At 35.6% G+C, this 27,096-nt stretch overlaps 1 protein-coding gene across 2 annotated transcripts in view; it reads right to left on the reverse strand.

The window, feature by feature from the left end:
- The window catches only part of CLTC (clathrin heavy chain), a 66,291-nt gene that overhangs the window by 9,219 nt on the left and 29,976 nt on the right, over window positions 1-27,096 (reverse strand). Inside the window, exons 8-31 of one of the 2 annotated variants that reach the window (XM_030881768.3) lie at window positions 26,266-26,466; window positions 23,702-23,854; window positions 23,087-23,209; window positions 22,117-22,254; window positions 21,707-21,871; window positions 21,380-21,560; window positions 19,560-19,723; window positions 15,214-15,339; window positions 14,437-14,579; window positions 12,757-12,991; window positions 10,108-10,230; window positions 8,923-9,068; window positions 8,508-8,691; window positions 8,118-8,310; window positions 7,513-7,670; window positions 7,154-7,318; window positions 6,919-7,026; window positions 6,669-6,836; window positions 6,381-6,530; window positions 6,158-6,289; window positions 5,931-6,041; window positions 4,909-5,079; window positions 4,311-4,532; window positions 3,019-3,039 (exon numbers count right to left, since the gene is read on the reverse strand). In XM_030881768.3, the coding sequence (XP_030737628.1) occupies window positions 3,019-3,039; window positions 4,311-4,532; window positions 4,909-5,079; window positions 5,931-6,041; window positions 6,158-6,289; window positions 6,381-6,530; window positions 6,669-6,836; window positions 6,919-7,026; window positions 7,154-7,318; window positions 7,513-7,670; window positions 8,118-8,310; window positions 8,508-8,691; window positions 8,923-9,068; window positions 10,108-10,230; window positions 12,757-12,991; window positions 14,437-14,579; window positions 15,214-15,339; window positions 19,560-19,723; window positions 21,380-21,560; window positions 21,707-21,871; window positions 22,117-22,254; window positions 23,087-23,209; window positions 23,702-23,854; window positions 26,266-26,466 (3,681 nt within the window). The remainder of the gene's footprint in view (window positions 1-3,018; window positions 3,040-4,310; window positions 4,533-4,908; window positions 5,080-5,930; window positions 6,042-6,157; window positions 6,290-6,380; window positions 6,531-6,668; window positions 6,837-6,918; window positions 7,027-7,153; window positions 7,319-7,512; window positions 7,671-8,117; window positions 8,311-8,507; window positions 8,692-8,922; window positions 9,069-10,107; window positions 10,231-12,756; window positions 12,992-14,436; window positions 14,580-15,213; window positions 15,340-19,559; window positions 19,724-21,379; window positions 21,561-21,706; window positions 21,872-22,116; window positions 22,255-23,086; window positions 23,210-23,701; window positions 23,855-26,265; window positions 26,467-27,096) is intronic. The other variant, XM_030881769.3, reaches the window with a different exon arrangement.

Below are 27,096 nucleotides of genomic sequence, written 5' to 3' on the forward strand. Positions count from 1 at the left end.
TTTGCTTTTAATTAAGCCAAAGAAGCAAGTGGCTACTATATGCTAGCCATTCTAAGTAAAACTGGATAGTATCAGACAGAAATAATACTGTAGAGGAGTCCAAATATATTAGTGGAAGAAAAGAGCTGGAATACATAGATCCTTCCACTAACTAGTTGTGTGACCTTGGCAAACCATTGTACTGACCCTCAAATTTCCTTGTCTATATAGTGAGTCAGTTGAATGAGATAATCTACAGAGTTCCTTCTAGGATTAACATGATTTGAATCTGGAATTCTGTGAAGGACTGGGGAGAATGACATTAGGACACTGGGATTAGGGAATCTCCACCATACCACTTCCATTTACCTTTTAAACTGTACTATATTTGTCTCTTAGACTGTATTTAAAAGTCTTATAGTTGGTCTATCATTATACTTGAAGTAAAACTAAACTTCAAATCTCAATGTTATCTATTATAGTGGCTTTCCTAAGTGCGCTGAGATGGGAAGGCAGAGTGCAGGAAAGAACTTTTTTATGAATGTTCACTGCATGTTCTTCAAAAAAGGCAATAGTGAAAAATCACTCACAAAAAAAGACATGCAGACTTCACTGAAAAGGCTATTATAGACTGGGTCCCAAAAAGGTTAAAGCAGCGCCTAGTCTCTATTTGAAATTGTTTAAAATAGTGTTTCAATCCTCACATAGGCCATTAAGGTTAGGACAGTATTTTATACATATTTTAACTGTTTCTATTAAATACCATAAATGTGCGTCTAATCCATCCTAATTTGTCAGGGAGCAAAATGTGAGAAAAGTAAGCTCAGGTAGACTCTAGACATCTTCAGATAAAATGTGGCTTTTCTACCCTAGGAAGATGGGTTAGTTTGCTTTTGTATACCATTTTTCTATTTTATAACCTAAGTGCTCATGTGTTACAAATTACCCCAATATCGAATTAAAGACTACTATGCAGTATAAGTACCATGAGAAACACCCACTGTTTGGCACCCAAACTTAAAACAAAAATTACTGCAGCTTTATAATTTAAAGCACAGTGTGTGCCATCAAGGGCAGTCAGATGGGGTTTTGTTAACCTAAATAGTTATACAAAACTATAAGTATAGCTAAAGAGGTTATACAAAAAAAATATGGATGCGTGTATGTTAATAACTTCTAAGAAGAAAAATCAAACAACAACAAAAAACCACCACTGCATAATACATTTCCAGACTTTCAAGGAAAGGAATCTAAAGTGAACACGTGTTTAAAAGTTAATGTCTGAGTCAGATGTTGAAGACAGAAGTCCTATTACAGAAGTACATTAAAGACTTAGAAGAGCTAGCAATGTCACAATGCCCAGGCACAGACATAGGCAGGTTGGGCATAGGGACGAAACAAAAAGTAACAACTTTGAAGGAGTAATATCAAGCTAAGCAAAAAAATTTTTGATTTTTCTATTTAATGGGACAGCCTCTGGCACAGCAACATCCAATTATTGTTTCCACTGACCCAATTTAGACTGCTCAAAAAAGAAAAGCAGAGAAGGCTTTTATGAACACAAGCTTTTGTTAAGAGCTGTAACAAAAGTTTCTGATCCTTGGATTAAAAAAGAAAAATTACAGGTAAGTATGTCACTGAGTTCAGTTCCATCTGTACTACTGAAAATTCACTATAATGTAAAAGGCTTTTCCACAAAGACTGCAATATGCTGCAGAGGAAAAGTTAACATGCAGTCAGTTACTTTGGTGTATGTGTGCATGAAAAAAAGGCAAAAGTACTGAAGCAAGAAGTGAGATCTGAAGATGACTGTTGCTATACAGGCTCTCAAGAAACACACACAGCCCACAGCAATGCTTTAAGAGTTTCAAAAGTAGTATGATGTAATTGCAATGACTGTTGTACATGCTTGATTTAAAACAATGCATAACACTGCAGTTCAATTACCTATTTTTCACACACACGCTTTCTAACTGCCTTGCTTACTAGCTGCTGAAGGGCCTCACACACGATGCATTTTACTCAGGTTTGCCCTAAGTTCCAATGGTGACTCCAGTTTGGTTCAACATAATTCCAAGGCACTGTCCCCCCTCCAAATTCTTTTAAATTGTTTCAACTGTCCTTTACCTTCCCACCCTTTTCTCACCACAATTTGATACCAGAGGTAAGTTTGTTAAGTTTGTTTCATTTATACTGGGATGGAGACAAGCCAATGAAGGAAGCAGTGACCAAAAGGTACCTAAATTTGACCTTGGACAAGCCAACGGATGGATAAGAGCAAATTTGTAGCTTCAGAGATGTACCTTATTACAGAAAGTATAAGTTAATATTGTTTCATTATATACAGAAATAATCCATGTTGCTTAGCAACAATTACAGCAAGCTACTCTGATGATTTTAAAAGTTTTGATTCCTCTTGAAAATGGACTAGCACCATAAGAACTGGACACCTGGAGAAACATGAGGAAAGTCTCTTCGGAAGCAGCTAGTATCTCTCGTATCTACTTTCAGCAAAAAATTAGTAAGAATCAAGAGATCAGAAACTGGATCACAGTCCTTCAATACCAAAAAAAAACCCCAAAAAGCCTTTTAGGGCATGTATATACATATATAAATTCAGCAACTGTCAGGCACGCTTACAAAATAAAACCAGAGGCTGTTTAATTTTACTTAGAGTATTGAGAAAATCCTATTATGGTCCAGATACCCTGACAGGGAAGAGAAATTTCCTGAAACTTTGGAATTAATATGGAAACTCAACATGCTCAGTTTTTAATAATATATTTAAGAGAGACTGTGAACCAACTACTGATTAGCCTCCTGCCCTTCCTAAAGCCTATTAGCCGATTAGTAGCAAACATCTACTAATGTCCTAGAGCTCTATTATAGTTATGTTTCAAGGGACTTGCAGAGGCTTTAGTGAAAATTTATCGGGGGAAAAAGCAGCAGCAGCAGTGTAGAAAAGGAAGGAAAAAAAATCATGCAAATTCCTTAGACTTAGTCCTCCAGACTTAAAGATGGAAAAGAATCAACTTTCACCTTTTCCTTTATTGCATCAACCTGCAAAGGAATTCAGAAGGTGCAGCTTAGAAAAAAATCAAATTCCATATTGAGCATAAAAAGGTAGAATCAGCAACAAAGGTTTAGGGGAGAAACATCTAACCACTAAAAAAGGTATGAGAAAAGTGAAAATAAGGGCATACTGGAAGCAAAACTTAGAATTTTTTTTTTTTTTAACTTCAGAGCTTATCGCAGAAGAGTTTATGCTAGAGTCAGTGTGAAAGAAAGCAGCTTAATCACTAGTAAAATTTACAGCACTTCGGTTAACAGCAGCTTAGAGCCAGGTCTCACAAGTTGGCATTATGCATAAGAAAAGAAGCTATTCTCATCTATGGCTAAGACACAAGGCGAATGTTTTTCCTCTTACGCTGGACTTTAAGCAGTTTATACACAGAAAATGTTAATTCTTAAAAAATTATAACTAACACATGATATCTAATTAGATGGCAGCCCAAGGAAATATTCAGTTATACTGGGGGTTGTTAGTAGTGCTCTTCCCCCTACTTTAACTCAGGCATTTTGAAGAGATCAGATATGAAACTCTGATTTTAATAAGCATGTTTTGCTTTGACAAAATGGATTCTTTAGGACCATTTAAATATGTTCTATAGTATGGAAGCTAGTAGCTGTTGAGGACAGGGGTAAGTAAAAAACATCTTAACATCAAAAATGGACATTAAGATGAATAAGTGAATTTTATAAAATGATTATACCCCCAGCTTGTTTAATGCACTTTTACGAAATGTGTCATTAATTGTTAACCTCCTACAATATTTTTAAATAAGGGGTTAAACTATCAAAATATTGAGAAGATTAACAGGTTATTAAGAATATAGGTGTAGCTTCCCTAGGGGAAACAGACATACATATTAAAGTCAAGAACCGACCAAACAGAAGGGAATCTACACTACTAAGTTATGGTCATCTGAGTTACAAGAATTGATTTGAGGAAGACATTATTTTGACAAAAAGGTTTCTATCAAACATTAAAAAAAAAACAAAAACAAAAAAACCCATACAACATGGACATAATACTATTCGCCCCTCAGAAATACATTCTGAGGTATTCTGAGGGTAAACATTCTGACAAGTTATGTTTGAGTTCCCTTTCCATTCAATGTCATTTGTGAGATATTAAAAATTACTGGAGGATAGGAATATTTTATGATCAACTAAATTACTTCTACTAGAGAAAAAAACATTTGAAAACAAAGTCTGTACATGGAATTTTACATATCCTCAAGATAATTAGTTCTCAGCGGTGCCATTACCTTTGTCAGGTATTCCTTCATGACCTGGATGAAATAGGGCATGGCAAAATCCATGATATTGTGCCTCCATGCAGTTTCCAGGACAACATCTGGCCTTAAAAGATCATAACAAGTAAAGAGACAAGCTCCAAAGCACTCTCTTTTTTCTTCCTGCAAAAACCACTGTAGGAGTTCTTCAGCCAACTCAGTATCTTTAGATTCAGAGGCATACTGCATTGCATCCTATTTAAAGGAAAGGATGAAGGTCAAACATTAAATTCAAATACACTGAACTGGTAAACTAAGTAATACAATGGGGAAAAAACCTCCCAGTTATATCATTTAAATTAAGGATTTCCTGAAAGAAAAGGAAAAGACAAGGTAAAGCTTTTTTTTTTTTTAAAAACAAAGAGACGTTTGAAATAAACATAAGACAGCCTCCAGAATCAAGAAATCGACTTAATTATCATCTCCTCAAGCAGGAGCTTAAAGGCAGTTCTCATACTTGCAAAAACTAATACTTTTATAGACCATAACCACTTATAATATACCATTCCAGGGTTAACACAGATCATCTAGTATTTGGCTTAAGAGCCCCACCCCCACCAACTTTATTCACCTTGTACAGGCTATCTTTCTTGCACAGCTCCACACTCTGTTTCCAGCGATTGTTGCCTTTGAAGAGATAAGCAGCAATTCTTCTGAACTCAATGAGTTCATGTTTTTCCAAACGCTGAGCAAGCGAGATATTGTCAAAGTTGTCATAAGCATCTATCGATGTTCGCAGAGCCTTAAAAAAATAAAACAAAGCCATTCAAATGCCAAACCAGTATTTCATTTTAGTTTAAATTTTATGTCCCATCGTTCTTGATCAATGAGCCATTATTGTAATACGACAGCCTAGATTCAAGAATCAAACCGCAAAGTTGTAATATGAACAAGTATCAACATTCCTCAATCTAACTGTTTAACAATAAAGTCCTTCAAGGCACTATAAAATTTCTAAAGGTACCATGTTTTTCTCCAAAGTTTTCAGTATCAAGGACTAACGCGAATGGTTATGAAATTGGAAGGATTTGTAATCTGGAGGGTAAGGTTTTATGCTCTAGGTAAACTCCTGATACAACTCAACATGATATTCAGTCATAGAGATCAGCATGGGATCTGAGACTGAAAAAAAACCATGTTGACAGTAAGAGAAAGACAAAGGCAACTAGCTTAACTTTAATTCTGTTTTTGCAAAATCCTTCACAAGGGAAAGTTTACTAAGAGACAGGTACTAATATGCTCTTGGGCAAGAAAAAGACTAAAAGAGTTAATACTGTGTAAGTTTTATGGACTAGTTTAAGAGCTCAAAAACTTTTTCAACTCAGTCTACAGTCTAGATGTTTAGGTATTTTTCTAAAGCATTAACTTGGACAAGATCTAGGCAGAATTCTGCAAACTTGGCATTTAATTAGGAGACATCAGATTTACCAATCCTGAAAACTTCACTAAATTTAGATCTGTGGCACTCAAGTACCTACTATTTACAGTCCTAAGGGATGATGGGCTTTTTGTTTTTACTGCAGAACATACCAACTTTACAACTCAATGATAACCTGAGTTTTGAGAATACATGAAAGAACCAAAAAGTTTTACCTGATAATCTTCTTCTGTAATAAAGAGGTTGTTCAGTGATTCATTCACAGATTTGTTGTTGTGGTTCTGGACTGAACGCAAATATGGTTTCACCAGTGGTAGCTGTTTAACCTTTAAAATAAGAGTTTGTTACAAATGTCGTACATTGCTAAAGTTCCATGGACAAAAGTTATCCAAGAATGTCTTAGCTCCTTGCTATGAAGTTTTGAGGTTTTAAAAATTATTACCTTGCTGAAATAATTGACTGCACGAGTATGATCCAACCGTGGAGACAGCACCATCAGCAAATCATTTAACAACAGTGGCTTGAATTCTAAGTAGAATTGTATTGCTCTGTAGTATAGTTCCACATTGGCAACCTAAAACAGCAAAAATCCATACATGAGGTAGAGTTACTTCCTAATGAGCTTTCTCTTTCTGAAGACTTTCTCTTCTGAAGAAGGTACACACCTTGGTAATGATATCTTTGAACTGCCCTTCTTTCCACGCATCAGTCGGATGATTCATCATGGTAATTATGGCATTATCATATTCTTCGTACTTGTCATACAAAAACACCAATTCTGCCCAAAGATGAGCTTGTTCTGCAGCTCTTAGCACCTGCATAAGAAAGATTTAATTGCTTTAGATAGATAGGGGTCTCTAATTCTAATTAACAGCAAAAAACACCTTTCTTTTAATTAAAATTAAAGTATTCATTTTAGCTACAGAGTTGCCTTAAAATTAAAGGTTGGTTACCTTAGGAATGTTCACTCTGGACCAGAACAGCTCCAGGTGCTCCCGCATTTTCTGTGGCTTAAACTTAGAATACAGAATAGCTAATTCGGTGAACATTCCCATATGAGCTCGCTCAAGTCCCAGTGCTGCTTCCAACATGGTTATCAGCTCTTCAAAATATCCACGATCCTAAATAAGAGAAAAATGCAATTAAAGACAAGAATATCTGTGGCAAAAGATCTCAGTTAATACAAAAGACTCAGTTAATTACCTGATAGTAGTTGATAAGTTCCTCCAATTCATCTGCATGTACTACAATATGAAGCCCACACATTTGAGCGAGACGGAACTCTTTCCCATCTACACAGGCAAAGCAGACCTACAATATAAAGAATTGCAATTATGTGAACTCAAGTGTAAACATGGCTGGTTAATTCAATTAATCAGTTTAAAGAACATTCCTAAATAGCATCTTAATTCTTCACTCAAACTGTTGTTTAGATTACCTCTTTCCATGTTCGAGTACTGTTAGCTTTCCTAGCTCCATCAACAGCTGCCTGATATTCACCCAGGTGAACCAGAGTAGATGCCAAGCGTCCAAAATTGGAAACATTATTGTACAACAACTTAGCAGCATCATACATTTTTTCATCATAACAGCGGTCACCAACCTGAAAAAAAAACAAAAACCATTTTCAGTAAGCCTAAACTTAATCTTCTTTCCAAAGTTACAACTCAATTTAATACTAAGAAACAATATTTTTCCTTAGAAACTTTCAGTTGCCACTTCTTGATCCTACTAAGCTAATGAAGTTGCTCAACTATTTTTACACTCCTAAAAAAAAAATCGGAACAGGAAACCCACTTGCTGGATATGAGCGTTATTTGGCCCATTGATGAACTCTTCTAACTCTGCAAGGCGGTTTGTTTTAGCCAGTGCAAATATCAATTCTGTCTCCACATAGGATTCACGAGCCTTCTTACGGGCCATCTGCAAGTACTTCACCAGTTCTTCCCAGTTTCCTAGGTATAGAGAAACAAATAAGTAAACCCAAACACTAACATACCAACATTTATCTTTTCACTGAAGCAAATGAGAATTGCTATTAATTTCCCCTTCAAAGAGACAGTATAGAGAATAACAAATATAAACAGTGAAAGGCATCAAAATAGTGAAACTTCTATTATGCCTCTGTATTATTACTGACCAAATGAATAGGTGAATCCCCTTTTTCCTTAAAGTTATTGGATTAGAGATAGGTGAGAATTTTGAGACTTCAAAACAGAAAATTAAACTTCCCCATGGAACTTTTAAATTCACAAAACAGACTCTCTTTATCTGAACTAAGACGGAGGGCAAACAGCCATGCAGTCTCTAACTCCTACTTAATACAGAAGAGACATATAACTTAATGCTTAGCTTAGGTACATTTTCTGAGGTGGCAAACACATAAAAGTGAGAAGTCATACCACTAGTATTGGCAGCCTGAACAACTTCCATGTAGGATGAAGGATCATCTGCTTTGATGTAAGAATCAATGGCTTCTTTCACCATTCCTTTCTGTAGCTGGGCTTTTGCGAGCTGACTCCAGACGGCAGGTTCATTGCAGCGTTCAGCAAATTCATATGCCCGATCTAAGTTTCCAATATGTTCGATCAAGACCTAGGCAACCAATTTTTAATCAGAGTTACAGTACAATGAATCTTACCACACAGCAATTACATTTAAACGGTTAGGATTTTATTGCTCTTCTATTGCCACAGCAATAAATTATGCCCATTCTCACAGGACAATACATACATTGAATCAAGACAAGGTACTACATTTAGTAAATCAACTCAGGTAATCTGTAGATTTACCTGCACTGCTGAAGTATTGACGTCAAATTTCCGAAAAATGGCAAATGCTTCTTCAAACAGCTCATTGCTGATGGCGATATTGGCAATATCTGGGGCATCATAATTATCCAGGCGGTTAATATATTCCATAACACGGGTACGGTCAGCCTTGATTGCAGTGAGGATGAGGAGGTTTTGCAGATTCCTTTAAGAAAGAAAGATTTGAATGCAATGTTTGAAAAGCTCATTAGTCATAAAGAAAAAACACTGCAGCTAAAGAGTATTTCGCCTCAGGAGGTAGGGTGACAAGAGGGTATTAGAAAAGTGAGAATTTAGACAACATTCTTTAATCTTTGTCTCTGTTCCTTCTCCAAACTGACAGGCTATAATTAAAGACTAACTATAAAGAGCCAATAGATCCCTCTTCACAGGATACCTGTGTTCACTGAATACAGAGTTATCAAGGACAATTTTCTCCAGCAGTTCAATGAGTTCATTAGGAAGGTCTGCAGTCATAAAAGCCTTGACAGTTACTGACACTTCTTCAGGGTCCTGAGTCTCAGACAAGGCTGTCTGTACAACCTGCAGAGGATATACAGTGAATAAGTACTGAGAGTCAAGGTGGTTTTGATGATATTATCTAATAAGAATAAGCTGGCCTCAGTAGAAAATGAAATAGGCAGAGAAGAAGGAACAAGATAAAATACCTTTAAATTTACCACCCAAAGGTCTTTTTACATAAATCCACATATACCTGTAACATGTATACTTTCGTTCTCTTGAAAAAAAATCACCCTAATTACATAATTTCTAGCTTTTCCCTGATTAAAATATTATCCATAATAACCACTCCTCATTATCACTTTAATGATTACATACAATTCAACCATACAGATGTGGCATTATATACTCAGTAATTCCTCTATTTCTGGCTATTTGCATAGTTCCCAGATGCACCAATGAACATTTTTTCTAGGAAGCTTTGTATTAACTTGGGAATTTTCCTTAGAAATGCTTCCTAAGAATGAAAAATTAATATTCTTTAATTTATTCCCTTCTATATTTATACTTCTACCAACAATTTTAGAACCATTATTAACAACCTTCAATTTTTAAGGTTTTAAAAAATGTTTTCAATTTTTATATAGATATAAACCCGCATCTCCTTTGCAGGTCTATGCTTACTCTATTGAGATTTATTTAACATTTACCCACTAGGTCATTTGTATTTTCTCACCAATTCTTATCCTTTGCTGATTTACCACTGTCTTGAATGTTTCTAATCAACTGAGTCACTTCTCAGGTATTAGTAAATAGCAATTCTTATTCATTTTATTAAATGTTTAATTTACTGTTATCCTTTTAACTATGATGAATTGAGGAAGTCTTATATAATTAAATTCTCTCTTTCGGGATGTATTTTCTTCGAGAAGATATATTTCACTTTTGTTAACATTTATGATATATATATATTTTAGTACAATTTTTATTTTCTTCTACTTTTTACTGCCATCTCTCATAGTTAAATATGATCCATTTGAGTATATTTTGGTATATGATGAGGCAAAAGGTGTTATTCATAGTTAAAAAGATGAGCCTTAAACACATTTGCCAATTTTACCTGATCGATGAGAGGTCTCCTGTAAGGATTGCTTTCCAGCAGCACACTACCCCACAGTTCTGGATCTTTTCGCCGTACCAGATAGCGGGAAAGACTTTTGAAGAGGGAATTCTCATTGCAAACCTAAATGATATTAAAGATTAATTTCATCGTAAGAGATAAAACCTTTTTATAGACTGACTTTACTTATAAAAGGTTATTTCCTATCATTATACCTAGTTTATTTTTTTATAGCAAAAAAAAAATCCATTACTTTTACATGTATCTTTAATAGGTCACAACCATATTTTTCTTATTAAAATTCAATCAACAGAAAAAACATACTTATTAATTTTTGGAGGCTTTTAAAAAGCACCCTGATGTGGGATCTATATTTGGACTTCATATTCTACTCTACTAGACTATCTATTCATGCACCAGGATGCCAAGTTTTAATTATAGAGGCTCTGTAATGTGCTTTAATAACTGGTAGGGCTAGTGCACCTTCATAGGTTTCTTTTCAGTGTTTTACTAACTATTCTTGTGTGTTTATTTTCCCATGTGTATATGCATACATATATTCATATATTAATGTGTATGTACATAGATGCATTATATCCTAGCTCTGACCACTGGAAGACCCTAGAAGGAAATATACCTAGAGCCTAGATCTGGGTTTCTAATGGTACTCCCCACTAAAAGGGATCAAAGTTCCCCAGAAAAATGAATGATCCAGGGCTGGGGAGGGTATAAAATGAGCATGGTATAACTTGTTGGGCCAGGAAACAAAAAAGTGCTCCAAGAGCAATGAGACCATGACACAAAGCCATGAGAGGCAGGTTGATGGGATTTTTATCAGTCAAAACTGGAGTAATTTGAAAATCAAAACAATGGATTATAACCCACAGAACTCATGAGTGCATGAATATATGCATGCTGACTGATAAATGCGGAGAAAGGGATAAAGTTGGAAAATCATTATTTTGCAACCAACACATTAAGACTGGTTGAATAAGAATCAATAGATTCAAAACTGGGGGGCAGGGGAGCCATACATACACACACACGCACGCACACACACACGCAAACACACACACACACAGTAGGATTCTCGCATTGTCTTAAATGTCTCTTCACAAAGTACTTAATATCTGCAAGGGGAAATATATCTGCAAGGGGAAATCTATTTATACAATAGGAGAAATTGACAACTTGATAAAAAGTGACCCCCAAAATGAAGGACAAAAGGACATTAGGTGCTTCTGCATGTTATAGCATGAGAAAAACAAAACATCACTTAAGTAATAAATTTTGGATGGAAACGTACAATCTAAATCTAATCAGGAGGAACGATAAGAGAAACTCAAAGCGAAGAACATTCTATTTTTTTAAAAAAGACTTTTCATTTATAAGAAATATACAGAATAGGTGAATCCACAGAGACGGAAGGCAGTTTGGAGGTTGTCAGGGGCTGGAAGGAGGCAGGAATGTGGAGCAACTGCTTAATGAGGACTGGATTTCCTCATGTGGCAATGAAAATTTGGAACTAGAGAGAGGTGTAGTGATTACAAACATTGTAAATGTACTGCAACTGAATCGTTCCCTTTCAAATGGTTAATGTAATGTGAATTTTACCTCAATAAAAAGTTACACATAGAGAAAAAGACTTTTTACAGTTATGTCTGTCAATAAAAGACAAAGAAAGTGTAAAGAATTGTTTTGGATTAAAAGAGACAAGATAGATATGACAAGTACATGCAATATGTAATCCTAGACTGGAGGGAAAAAATTTCTTTTAAAAGACATTACTGGGTCAATTGACAAAACTGGAATAAAACAGACTGTAAAAAGTATTCTACTTGGGTCAGACTGACTGAGGTTGCCATCTACAATGTGGTTATGAAAGAGAATATCCTTATTCTTAATAAATACACAATGAAGAGGTATAAGGCCATGAGGTATGCAATTTATTCTCATATGGTTAAAAATTTAGATGTGTCTATACATACATACACATATATATAAACATATACATATATGTGTGTGTGTACATATGAGTGTATGAGAACATAAGTGATAAAACTAGCGGGGTTAAATGTTAATGGGTGAATATAAGCTTAATCAACTACTTGAGCCAGTTTAAGTTCATAATTATCAGCAAAGTTTTTTAAAAGAGCATGTATCTTCCAAAGATGCTCCATATTACCTAAAACCACTCTGAAACTCTCAAAATTCACTAATCCAACATTATATATCAGGTTTTTAAAAAAATGCAGTCTTGGGACTTCCCCGGTGGCACAGTGGTTAAGAGTCCACCTGCCAATGCAGGAGACGTGGGCTCGATCGGGGAAGATCCCACATGCTGCGGAGCAACTAAGCCTGTGCGCCACAACTACTGAGCCTGTGCTCTAGAGCCCGTGAGCCCCAACTACTGAGCCCGCGTGCCACAACTACTGAAGCCTGTGCGCCTAGAGGCCGTGCTCCGCAACAAGAGAAGCCACCACGATGAGAAGCCCGCGCACCGCAACGAAGAGCAGCACCGCTCGCCACAATTAGAGAAACCCCACACACAGCAACAAAGACCCAACACAGCCAAAAATAAATAAATAAATTTACTTTGAAAAAAAAAAATGCAGTCTTCTCTGTACACGTTCAGCTAGCAGTACTCACATTAATAAGTTCCAGATCACACTGGCCACGTTCATAAGCAACACAGGCTAGATGTGGATCTCTCTTCTCACAATACTTTCCAACAACACGACTGTCATAATAAGGATTTTCCCGAAGAAATCGCTCTGGGTTGTTATTACTGTCTATGTAGATTTTGGCTAAAGCATTGTGAGTAGCAGGCTCTTCACAGCCCTCATGAATTCTAGCCTCCAGCCAAGGCAGAAGCAGTTTCAATCTAGTAAAAAAAAAAAAAAAAAAAGGAAAAGAAACACACAAAAAAACCCCACATATACACATATTATATTATAAATAGCACATTCTTGACACACTATGTAAGTACCTTATGGTCTATAATGTACTTTCCCATACACTATTTTGAATTCTCAACACGCCTACTACAAATTGCGAAACTAAGACTTGGAGATGGTTAAATGATTTGCCCAAGATTACACAGAAGGTATATATAAGACTGTCTTTCATACTCTCCCAGATCTATCTGCTACATTATCTAGACAGGATATAGAAAAAAGAAGATTATAGGTTCATAGATTGTTCTTAAAACTGGACAAAATGGCTGGACTTTGGATAAGTTTTGTTTAGGAGTAGGATAGAGATGTGGTATGAAAAAATAGGCCTGATTATCTGAAGTTCCTTTTAATTTTCACACAAGTAACATACAACATTACCTAAAGCCAAAAGAAATAGTACCCTAAATATATACTGGGAAAAAAATCTGGTAGCTTTAGAAGCTCTAGCTTTAATACCTCTAGCAGTCATACAATCACTCCACCAAGGGCCATGGTTTTGCTAAGTTATAGCTTATATTTCAATGGTCCAGATGACCAACACTCTTTTACCATGGTTTAAATAACAAAATTGTTACAACCTATAATCACTTTAGTCTCAAACTTTAAAAATTTCTCAAACATTTTCTGAATGTTTGAAACATTCAGATATAAACTCTATGAATACCATTAGCAGAACACCTGTACCACCTCAGGTTAAAATTAAACCCCATTCTTGATAACCTTTTCATAGCTACAGTAACCTCCTACTATTATACCAACCTCCTACTATTGTACCAACCCACTAACCTCATTTACTACATCAGCACTTTCTGAACACAAAATGTCCTGGCTAAAAAAAGACTTCACTGTATAAGTATTAGAAGCACTCACACTATGTTCTCCTCTACTGGAAATTCATAATTCATAGTATCATATCAAGGTTCAATTTAAAAATGAGTTTAACCCAGAGTTACACAGGGAACTCTTTTCTTTTGTCATGCTTGAGAAGAATTTATCAGAGAAGAATTAGTCATTAAATATGGTGGTATCATACCTAACCAAAAGGAGGCTTTTTACATAGTTTACATTAAAAACATATAGCTACATGGTTTGACTCTGTGTATAAATATGCAAAGAAGGTGATCAACTAGATTAACAGATATTCTATATGACAGCTGTAATAGTTCAGAAAACAGTTTTGTTTGTTTTTTTTTCAGAAATAGAGCAAGCTACAGCTAGCTTATCACTTCTAAATTAGGTATCTCCAGGGAATTAAGGTCCATGAGTTACTGAGTAGCTTTTAGGCAACTGACAGGTCATACTTCTATTCATTACCAAGCTAAAAGAGACTAATAATTTATCTTTAGTTATGAAGATTAAAACAGTACTACACCTGTTTCTTTTTTCAACCTCAGCAACAAGCTCATCAGTAGAGAATTGACCTCTTACAACAAGAATCAAGTTTTTAATGACATCTTCAGAGCAATCAACATCAAGTAATCCTCCAATAACCACAGGAAGTCGACTTGGATTCACCTATGGTTTAAAAAAAAAAAAGAAGAAGAAGAATGTCATTACGTTACTAATAAGCAAAACCAAAAGGAGTTTTAAAAAATAAAACTCATTTCCCTCTTCAAGCTCAGTTTTAAAATTCAGTAATAAACTGAGTCTAAATTTACAACTAGACAAAGATATTTAGCAGGAAGTCTGCCTTGGTTAATTAATTACTTCAGCATTGCTCCAAAGGACAAATAAGCCCAAAGAAGCTAAAGTCACAGAATGACTGTGAAAACAAAAGGCCTCCATCATAGCAAAACTGCCTTTCTATTTCTGGAGTTAGAAGGTGAAGTTTCTAATATCTTTATTTAAGATGGTTTTAATACTATGCTTTGCAGCCTATGGCCTCCATACGGATACCACAAAGGCTATCAAATAAGTAGGGTGTAGGCCACTCAATTTTTTCAACTACAGCAGTTCTGTTTTGTTTTACCTACTTGGAATGCATGTAAAATTTTAATCAAAGAAAGGATTCTGCTGGAAAAAAAAAAAGTTGAAAGCCATTGTAGCAGACCACTCTTACTGGACACAGAGTTTCAAAAGGATGAAGATTTCCAGTGTGAGCAGTAAAATCTACAAGATTATATTTTAAAGTTATCTAAGTATTACTTACCTTCTGTACATATATCTCTATATACTTTTGAAGATTATTTCTATATAAATAGAGCACCAAATCATGGACAAAGTCAAATCGATCACACACAATGATAAGTGGTAACTGATCTGTTAGCTTTGCTTCCTGGAAAAAAAAAAAGAAACCTTAATTTTCTTCTTCTGTGAGTTTATCAGTGTAAAATATGAGAATCTGTTCTACACTTGTGGGAGAGGCTCACATAAACTTGGCTACTCTTAAAAGTGCCCAACCCAGTTTCCATAAATTTTTATGAAGTAATACCTAGAGTCACAGCAAAATACCAGGTCCTTTCCACATACAATCCTTTACAAAAAAAGTAACAAGACTTGTGAGCCATCAGTGGCGCTCAGGATATAAAATCATCATACTGGGACTACTTTCATTAATAGTAACAACTGAATTTGTAGTTGATTTAAGAGGTATAGTCACACTGTCAAAATTAGGCATATTGGCTCACTTTTGTTTCAAACTGATGACTTTTTACCCCTCCCCATTCCAATCTATATGGCCGTCTTCTAACACTGTTATAATGAAGCCTAAAAGGAGCAGCATGATAGTGATGGCCATGAATTTAAATATACCACATGTTGCTATAAAAAAAAAAAAAGATTTAAAAGATAAAAAGCATTTAAAGCATCTTTAAATTGCCAACTGCTTTTACCGTTACAAATACCAAGCTATAATCCTACTTACAGATTGACATAGATGTTATAGACAGGTAGGTAACACCTGTATTGGGCATTTACCTGATACATGTCCTGTTACATTCCACAGACATTAGGTACAGCACAAAAAACAACAGTTTCCATCAGGAATTCATTTATATACAGTGAAACATTCCTCAGTAAATGATTCCTCTACGGATTGTCTACTGAAGAAGAACTAAGCAGGACAGGACTTTCCTCAATGACAGCCACAAAAAACGTTATTTGCAAGGCTAGAATAAATCCTAAGTCTAGCACTTATAAGCCACCCAATTATAAACAATTATAATTAATCTATGAAGTGTTCAGAGAACACTAAACTAAATCTGGAGTCATAAGAAATCCTGAATTAAACAAACAAACAAACAAAAAAATGGCTGTAAATCTGAAGTGGAAGTCCAGCTGCAGATTTTTCCCATCAAGGAAAGTCTAAAGCAAGTATTATTTAGCACCATGGAAACTCTGTACTAAGAGCTGCTATAATCATTTCTAAAGAGAATGTTTGATCTACCTATGCAAAAGATTTTAGCAGGCCAAGTTTTTCCTACTAAACACACATCAACACACTAATCTTCTTTATCTTGTTTAATATACATATAAAATATTACCTTCTGCATTTTACCACTTAGGGAGAAAACATACTTGGCAAGTAATCTAAGATTACTTAGGTATTCTAGTCTCACGCGTGGGTGGTTTAAGATTTCTGCTGCAAAAGACAACTATTTGTATTCACAAAGAAAATTTAAATTTGAAAAAAGCAGACAAAAACTGGGATACTTTCTTGATTACCTAAATTTGCATATGATTTCATATATGAAAATAATGCTATTAATATTTAAAATTTTTATTTAAAGGTTACCCTTTAGGTATTATGATTAGAAATTTTAGGATCAAAATTGCAATTATATAAACATATTCAGGTTTTCTTAAACGTAAAGTTTGGAGATATAGCAGGGAACAAAGTAAGCATTCCCCAAAGAGACTTACATTCTAGTGGGAAGAGACAATGCTAAGTGTTATAAAGAAAAAGAGAACAAGACAAGGGGGAAGTGAGGATGGAACTGGAATAGATTTTATTTTAGACAGGGTAATCTGAGACATCCTTTCTCGTGACATTTGACTGGAAATCTGAAAGAAGGTAAGGGAGCAGGTCATGAAGGTCTGAGAGGTAAGTGGGAAAGGGCACAAGCAAAGGCCCTGGGGCAGCAGAGGGTTTGGGGAGTTCCAGGAATAGCAAGCAGGCCAGTGAGGTTGAAACAAAACCTGGAAAATAAGATCAAAGGTAGCAAGAGGCATGGGTCTAAAGAACAGTTTTACATTTTCTATGCAAGGCTACAGTTCCACAAGGTTAGGGCACGAGCCAAATAATGCTACTGACACTATTTCATCCTGCTTACAGGTTACTCTAAAGGAGAACTCATATTCTATCAACCTCTGTATTCCTGGTGGCTAGCATGTAATTGGCACTTGTCTAATGTTCAAGATTAGATTCAGAGAAGTATTTTTCTTATTATCACAGTTTGCATACAACACCAGTTATAATACAGCTAGTAACTCCAAAATGAAGTTTAATAACAGTGATGATGAAATGTAGCAACCTGCTACAAACTACAGATCAATAAGGAAAGTGAGTAAATGGTTTAGTATGTTCATTCTCATTACTGGGGTGAAAGGCTGAATATCCAATAGTAGCATATTAGCACTGAGCTCCCATCTCAGATTATTTAATGATAAGAGACTAGGTTTTTTCCTCTAACTCAGGCTGGTATTAAAATTCCTTCAAGGAGTCAGGAATAACTTAAAACCAAAAAGAAACAAAACTTGCCTGCTAGAAAGGCTGACAATACGTTATTTCCAAGGCCCACCAACACAGCTTATTAACCACGGTTATCACTTGAACACCTATGGCATACAAGGTACTTGATAAACACAGCTTGTGGTTGAAGAAACCAAGGCTGAGGCACCTTAGTTAACTGGCCTGAGGTTAACAGCTTTATAGAAAGAAAAGGAATTTGAACCATGTCTGACTTTTCAAAAGCCCATAATTCACATCCACTCTGCTCTATTAGACTTGTATCCAATTCACAAGTATGGAGGGGGATTCCTCATCTAATTAGATCTCATGGAATAAGCAATGTAAGACGGCCACATCCTAGTTTCCTGAGGGTTTTTTATGAAGCTCAAGGTCATCATAATTAGGTGAAAATAATTAACTTAGTCCTGCTTTACATATATATGACAACTCAAATATTACAACCCAATGCTCAAGAAATTACAATTGAAGCATAAAAGCTGAGAGCTTAATGAAAACAAATCAGTGTGGATCTGGTAGTATTTTTAAAAAAAGGAAACAGTACTGTCACTCAAAGGAGGAACTGGACTGGTGTTATGGGTACACTAGTCAAGCATAGAGTATCAAATCTTTCTCATTTGGACGTTTTTTTTCTGACACCAGGAAGTCATGGGTTCAAACATATACTAGCCAGGCTCCGCAGAATATTCATGATGGCCAAGACATAAAGCTATACTTCTGGGGAATGTTTATCTTTAAATATAAAACATAGGGCAACTTCAGCACTTTAACTACATCATTACACTAAAACACCTAGGGGTTTAGCTATTTAATCTAGGTATTAAGTTCTTCAGAAGAAGAATCAGCTAAAACAACTATAGATTATCTAAAAATGATCAGTGTAGGAGTAAGAAAAGCCTGTTCTTTCCTACTAAATTGCACAATGAACATTTTGGTTTTAGTTTCAATCTAAAATTCTTCCAGACGAAAAAAATACTTAAGAACTTTATATACAATCTCTGGAATCATTTAATATATTTTTAATATAAATGTAAAATACGTAAATATGTATTTTGGGGGGATCTGAATGTTCTGTAGTTTTCCTAATTTTTATAAACGACTACCAATTTTAAAGTCTTACCTTCCTCACAAAGTAATTAGTAGGTATGAGAATAAAGGTAAAGTTAAGTTAACCATTAAACAAAAATTAACTGCCCTCAGGTATGCTGTAAAGGTCTAAGAATCTTCAAACAATTACTCTTCATTCCAACACAGGCAGTTCTTACTTCTCCATAACCAAATTCGTGTCACAAAGCTGAGGGTTTTTTTGTTCAATTGTACCTTCAATTTATGAATTACACATGATTAATATTTAGTTTCTAGAGTTAGGCTAATCAACGACAGAGATTAACCTATGTCCTTTACACAACAGAACCCTTTGCATATAATACAGGCCCCTTAAAATAACACTGAGGGCAAGCTGATCTTAATATTCAAAAAGAGCCTAAATGATATTCTAAACACTGAGCATCTACAATCACTTTTCAAAAATTTTCTTCTAAAATTAAAGTGAAAGAAAGGAAATTCCTTAGAGATAGTGTTATTTTCCTCTTCATTTAAACAGATGGTCATTCTTAAGTATTACTTACCAATTTCCTTCCTTATTTCAAAGGAAACCACAGAATATTAAATTTGGAAGAAATAATTCAGCATACAATTTGAGAATGCTAAGAATTTCACTTTTAGGGGAAAAAAATATTTTAAAACTGTGAGCAAACCTTTGCAGAACTGCCGATCTTCAACCCAACCAGAAAATGCATTACTCTTACCTTGAGAAAATTCTTGACTCGCTCAGGATCATAGCAGTTGCTTTCTCTGCAGATTCTTTCTACTTCTTTGATCTGCCCTGTCTTGCAAGCTGCCTGAATATATTTAAAGTGCACATCTGGGTCCTGACTAAAGTTAACAATGGATCCCAGAAAATAAAAAAGACCTTAAAGAAACAAATAATTGAAATTAAGCACAGGTGTACCTTTGAGAACGACAGACCTGAAAAATACTTAAGCAATTAAAAAACATTATGTCAATTATACCTCAATTTAAAAAACAAGCAAAAACCCCCACAGTTATACTGAATAGTCCCAAATAAAAACTGGTTGCTCAAAAAGCTCAATAAGAATATTAAATAGTCCACTAATCAGTTCAATAAATGGATTTGTACTTTAATCCCTACAGAACAGAAAATTCAATGTTTTCTAGTAGTTGAGAAATAGGTGACAGCTATTTAATATCAAAGCTAATTATCATACCATATTCCATATGAGAAATTTTAAATGAAGTCCACTATAGCAGGTGTTTCTCTATACGCAGTTAATAGGAAACACACAAAAGTAGCTTAAAAAGAATTTAATGCAGTGCCGTTCAACAGAATTTTCTGCAATGATGCAAATATTCTATATCTACACTATCTAATACAGTAGCCACTAACCACACGTGGCTATTGAGCACCTGAAATGTAGCTAGTGTGACTGAAGAACTAAATTTTTAATTGTATTCAATTTTAATTACTTTAAATTTACATAGCTACATGTGGCTAGTGGCTACTGTACTGAATGAACAGTATAAATGTAGTGCACAGTTAACACAGAAACTGAAAAAATTAAGAAAACTAGTAGGAATCGCTTATTCCTTCTGTCTAGAGCAGTACTACAAGAAGAGGGAAGAAAAGGTAAGTAGAGACCAGATATTTAGCTAATGAACCTAAAAGCCACCAACAGTGATTACATTAATACTCAGCATAGGGCTTCCCTGGTGGCGCAGTGGTTGAGAGTCCACCTGCCGACGCAGGGGACACAGGTTCGTGCCCCGGTCCAGGAAGATCCCACAAGCCGTGGAGCGGCTGGGCCCGTGAGCCATGGCCGCCGAGCCTGCACGTCCGGAGCCTGTGGTCCGCAACGGGAGAGGCCCGCGTACCGCAATTAAAAAAAAAAAAAAAAAAAAACTCAGCACAACAGTGGTTCTCAACTGGGGGCAAGATGGTTTTCTTCCCAGGAGACATTGAGCAAGGTCTGGAGACATTTTAGTGGTCACAATTGGTGGAGCTGATGCTCCTGGCATCCAGTGGACTGAAGCCAGCAATGCTGCTAAATATCCTGCATGCATACAAAAATGTACCCCCCAACACAACAAATTATCCAGCCCAATATGTCTGTATCGCTGAGGTTGAGAAAACCTGCTACAGGGACAAGTCACAAAATTTCCTTGGCTAGAATCGTTTGCCATTATAAGAGTCAGACAATATAAACACAATCATTACATACCTGATCATTAGTATTTTCATCTTATACAATTATGACAAAGCTACTACATATATTTGTATCTTAAAATTTTGCCTTTAATTCACCTATAAAATATCCATGCAGACAGTCTTCTTCACCGCATGTCCCTGGAACCTGGTATAGAACCTGGTATAGAATATGCCTGACAATAGTTACTGAATAAGACGACTTAAAATATCCCATCAAAGTAAGCTTGTAGAAAGAATTTCCAACAGCCTATGACAAGTCCATATAGCCTATGACACTGTCTGTTTAACAATAACCCTCTTGGCTACCTTAAATAATTTAAAACAACTCAAACTCCTAATTACCTTCAAAACTCTTGAAAGATTCAAAAAGTTCAATCAGAGACTGAGTGGACAGTTGTTCGTGATACTTAGAAGCCACTTGCACACAGATCTGTAGATTCTGACGAATATTGGCAGATAGCATGGCTCTGAGGCATTCCAGGGAGTCTTCTACTGATAAGGACCCAAAGTAATTCACTAACCACTAGAGGACAAAATAAATAAGTAAATAAATAAATGAAACAATGTTAAACCTAATGGTGGTATGAAATTACTATCATTCAGTAACACAAACACATTTTCGGTATACCAATTAATCATAACTAATAGTTAGGTAAGAGCCTAAAATACCTCAGGGTTAAGAAGATGGGTATGAACAACTGCACGCTTTATATCATATAAGTCAGTGAAGTGTTCTAAAGCACGCTGCAGGAGGCCCGCCTTCTCACACAGCTGAGCGATATGAGCCCGGTCATAATGCGTGAACATCTGATTCCCTAGAATAGCATCTGCGACCTATAAAACCATAAAAAGGATGAGCTTTTTTTACTACTCCATTTATATCAGTAACTCCATATGCAGATTACATATTAAGATTCAACAGTGAATTAATTGGTAAAGGAGAGAAAGTACAAAAGAATGTTAGCTAAATTTTCTAAAATGAGGAACAGGCATGTCAGTAGCTTCAAATAATCTAAGAAGCTCTGAATAACTACAAAAGCAGTGTTGGAAACATGCCTAGAAAGCATGAAAACACGTACTTGAGGTGCATGCATAAGGTTCATCTCAAGCAACCTTGTCTGTAAAGGACCTTCAGATGGGCGATTATTCTTCAGTGCATCAAGCAAGAATGCAGTACACTGCTGAATTAGATTGTATTCCATAAACACATCGACAATCTGCAAAAAAAAGATTTAAAGGAAATTGTTTTAAGATACTTAAAAGCTGCTTTATGATACTGTTGACAATATATGTAAATGAAAGGAAATGAAACATTATCTCTTTCTTCACATATAAAACACTGCCAGATCAAATCCCAGATTTAAAGAATATTATTTGGACAGCATAACGTCATAATTTAAGAGTAAGTTTTTGTCTTCTGGAGTTACTTTTAGTTCTAGTGAAAACAACCACAAAATATTTCAAGATACTATATAATAGCAGAATATAAATTGATAGATTTAAAATTTTGATGACTGATTGATTGATGCATGCATGCATGCATGCATGCCACGCCACACGGCATGCAGGACCTTAGTTCCCCGACCAGGGATCGAACCCGTACCCCGTGTGGTGGAAGCACGGACTCCTAACCACTGGACCGCCAGGGAATTCCCTGATGAACTATTTAAAATATACAAAAGCATAAAAATGAAAGAGTCTGTGACTCCCACTTCATATATGCATCTCTTCCCTCTCCCTTCACCTAGTGGCAGCGGCTATCCTTTGTGTTTTATTATTCCCATATATTTTTCATATTTTTAACACATATACCACTCTAAATGAGATGGTATTTGTTCTGCATGTTTTAGAACTGTATATAGATGGTATCTGACTGTCCACTCTTCTGCAACTTGCTTTTTTGGTAACGTACTTAAGGTTTATCTATGTAGATCAACACAGCTCTAATTTCTACAGATAAAAAAGTTAACCCATTCTTCTCCAAAGTTGTTTAAACTCAGATCTCCCCCATTCTCTATACTTCTACAAAATACATTTTAACTCCTTTACCTGTGTGATATCAGCAAGAGGTTCTTCATCCTGAACTAACATTTGAGCAAACTGCTGCCCCTGATCTGGACTGATTCGCATAACATTTCTCAGCAGAAAGATCCAGTCTGGAGTATATCCAACCTACAAAGAGACAAAAACTTAAGCCCTGCTACAAAGTTCCATTTTTATATCATTTAAAGGCTTTTTCTGCAATAGAATCTTGCTATTACAGACAGAGCTAATGGTGAAAATACAAATTCAGTTTTAACTTAGATGCTCAATTTGATCTTGGTTTATACAAGACAAATAGACACCTTGGTGATAACATATTTGAACAAATAGCTATACATTTTTATAATTGGCTTATTCAGTCTCATTGACCACCAAAAAAATCTGTTCTAACAGGTTAAACATGCCCTAGCAGCTTAAATTCTATAAGCCATGCAAGAGTAACTGTCTCCATTTTTGAAGTGTAATTCTATATGCGAGCCATAACAGCATTTTTATACTTTTCCAAGTAATTATAAATATTTAAGGAAATTCACTATTAAAGTCACTGAGAGTTACTATAAGCTAATTTCTCTCTTAATGTTTTAATGAATTTATGTGGAGAATCTGTTTCATTGAACTCACTTTTTTAGCATATAAAACAATCTTCTGGACTTGACCTGTTTCTGCAAAGCACTGAATGACTTTATTTGGCACATTAGCCCTTAGGTACACACTAAGTGCCAATGTAGGGTCCACAGATTTCACAAGGTCTCCCAGTTCTTCAGAGCATTCCAGCTGTCCAAAGGAAAAAGAGATTGTTTAGTAAGCCATGAGCTGCTGTATAAATCAGCAATTGACACTACTTCCAATATAAATAAAAACTAACATGACAGGCACTTAGTTTCTCAGTTGTCCCAGAATGTATTATAAATATGCAGGCGTTGTGGTTATAAAGACTCTTGATTTTTTAATTAATTAATTAATTAATTAATGTATTTATTTTTGGCTGTGTTGTCTTCATTGCCACGTGCAGGCTTTCTCTAGTTGCGAAGAGCAGGGGCTACTCTTCGTTGTGGAGCACGGGCTTCTCATTGAGGTGGCTTCTCCTATTACGGAGCACGAGTTCTAGGCGCACGGGCTTCAGTAGTTGTGGCTCGTGGGCTCTAGAGTGCAGGCTCAGTAGTTGTGGCACACGGGCTTAGTTGCTCCACGGCATATGGGATCTTCCCAGACCAGGGCTCGAACTTGTGTCCCCTGCATTGGCAAGCGGACTCTTAACCACTGCGCCACCAGGGAAGCCCAAGACTCTTGATTTTGTATTCACAGCAATAACTCAGAATTCTCCACACATTCTACTTAATCAAGGATAAAAACCCACCAAGACTTCACATGTACAGATACTACCAATTACCTTGTTAGGAATATAAATACTTAAAAAGCAGAATCTTGCTCCTCTAACTATTGAGAGTATTCAGATATCAGACCCACATGGTCTTAATTTTTCAAGAATAATGCAGCTCCTAATGTAATGTTATGAAATGAAAATCTGATATTCAAGGAGCCAGATGAGGCTTACCATAAAGACCATTACTAAAATTAGGGTATAATCTGTATGTCTGAAGGATCTAAGCTTCATTATCTTCTTGATTTTTGGATTTAAGGTTATAAAGCAGGACATTAATTTCAAGAGGTCAAACAGATAAAAATTTTAGAATTTTTAGGTGGTATACATGCAGATACCCTCCTCTGTACTATTCAACCTGCCTTAGTCAGCTGCCCAATCTGGAAAGCAGCTTCTCTAAAAGAGTTCTGCTTTATATACTAGAGTTGATTTTCTATGATTATCACCGACATTCAATGAGAAGTTCTCTCAGAGTCTACACCTCTCAACCAAACACGCTAACTAATGAAGAGTTGACCAGTGTCCTTTTTACCACAAATGAATCCTATGTGACCATTCGCCAAAAAAGGTAATGATACCCAAAAAGCTTTCACACTTATATTGGTCAACTCAGTTACCTTGGTTGTTCCCATCCTCCCTTATCTTAAGCAATTAGGATGGACCTCAAATACTCGCTATGTGGCTAGTAACTATTCTTCAGCAGACTCCTGTCCAAGCATCCCAACTCCGAAGTACTATCCTCCAATATCCTATAAGACTGCCAGAAGCTGGGTCAAGAAACAAGGACTTACAATTAGTAATGTAAAAATATAACCAACATAACACTAAAGCCAAAAGGTCTAACATTAAAAGTTATTCAGTACTCAGAGTGCTATAAAGAGTACCACCTCAGTTCTTGACACTGGCATAAGACATGGCAATTCAATATTGCCACTTTGTGGAGAAAAGTATGAAAGGAATAATACCACTAAAGGATTGTTTAAACTTGTTAGTTGCCTTACAAATAAGCCACATTTTCCATAATGTGCTCCAGAAAACATAATACCATTAGATACTCTATGTAAAAAGAAATTAGTAAGTACTGAGTGAATTTAAAAGGCATAGAGAAATCTTACAGTAAAGAAAGCTGGTTAACAACAGTTTTTAAAGATTTATAGTTAAATAATTTCAAGAAACTAAGTTAAATATTTTTTCAGGTAATGCCAATTAACATTCTGTGAAATCTCTTTGGGAATCTGTATAACTGCTAATTAGACAGCCCTGCTGTCTTGTTAACGTATTTCCGAGCCAACGTTTTATATAACATGTTTCCCTTGCACACCCAAACATGGTTACTAGCAGCAAATATCACAGTTTTGATACCTGGGAAGTTCTACAAGAAAAGATATGATGTTGTATGGTTGAAACTACTGGGCATATCAAAGTGTGGGATGTGGGAGAAAGGAATACATTCTTAGGTCCAAGTGAGTGTTACATACGTTGACAAATATGAATGCGCAAAGCATCTCACACTAAGCTTTTCCTAAAGCAAAAGGATAGCAATTTGCTTCCAGATTAGTAGTTTTAACCACCAAGCAAGTAATCCTGGATTCCATTTTAAAATAGATATCCTACCCTCAACATGCCACAAAATAAATACATTTTCAAAAGGAAACAAGTTTATGCATCTCATGCAATGTTTATTCTTGTTCTATTCCTACAAGCAATAAATAATGGATGGAGACGTTCTGGCACAGCCTATGTTTTTAACTTGCTAACATAGTATTTAATCAAAGCAAAAATATGTTAACAGAAGTTAATATACCTTATCTTCTTTTAACCATTTCTCCAAAAGCTGTTTCCGCCCTTGCTGAAGTACAGGCCTACACAGTTCTAAGGATTCATATTTGTTTAGCTGGCCCTGGTCCAAAAGGATTCCAAAGTACTGAAGTAGGGGAGAAGTTTGACCTGGCTGAGCTGGGACACTCTGGAACCGACGGATGGTGTCTGGGGTACGAAGGATTCCCTTTAAGAAACAGAAATGTTACAGACTCCTTTTAAAGATGATCCAACATCACACTAATAACTCCATGGGTCTCTTAAGTCAATTTTAAAGGCATGATTCCATCTACTAAAACCAAACCTCAAATCTTCAATATATTGAATAGTAAAGATTCAGTCACACTTCTGGTTCAATGTTATGAGATTATCCTGAATCAGGAACATACCAACCTAATTATAATAATGTCAATGTGTAAGACAATAATAGTTACAACTAGATATTATTCCAGGTTCACATTAGGTTAAGTGGAAATTTCATTACACTGCTCAGGGAGTAAGGTGTTAATTCAGTCCAACATAATACAAAGGTGATGAGGATAAATTCAGCTCAACTTGAGACAACTCTTCCTACCATAAATTGAACAGGATTTGTTTAATTTTCAACTCTTAGAAATAAAATCAGTAGCTATCACAGATAAGATCAAACAGTATAACAACTGAGTAACTAAACAGTATTACATCTATGTAAATCACAGCTTGTTAGATCTATATATCATTCTGACATCCTGGGTTTTAAAAAGCTACCCAAATCTAGAGCACAGAAAAGTAATTAAATCTAGAGGTACTGACAAGTAACTCATTCTACTGGAAAACA

This window comes from Globicephala melas, chromosome 20 (genome assembly GCF_963455315.2).
Source record: "Globicephala melas chromosome 20, mGloMel1.2, whole genome shotgun sequence".
Taxonomy (NCBI): Eukaryota; Metazoa; Chordata; class Mammalia; order Artiodactyla; family Delphinidae; genus Globicephala; species Globicephala melas.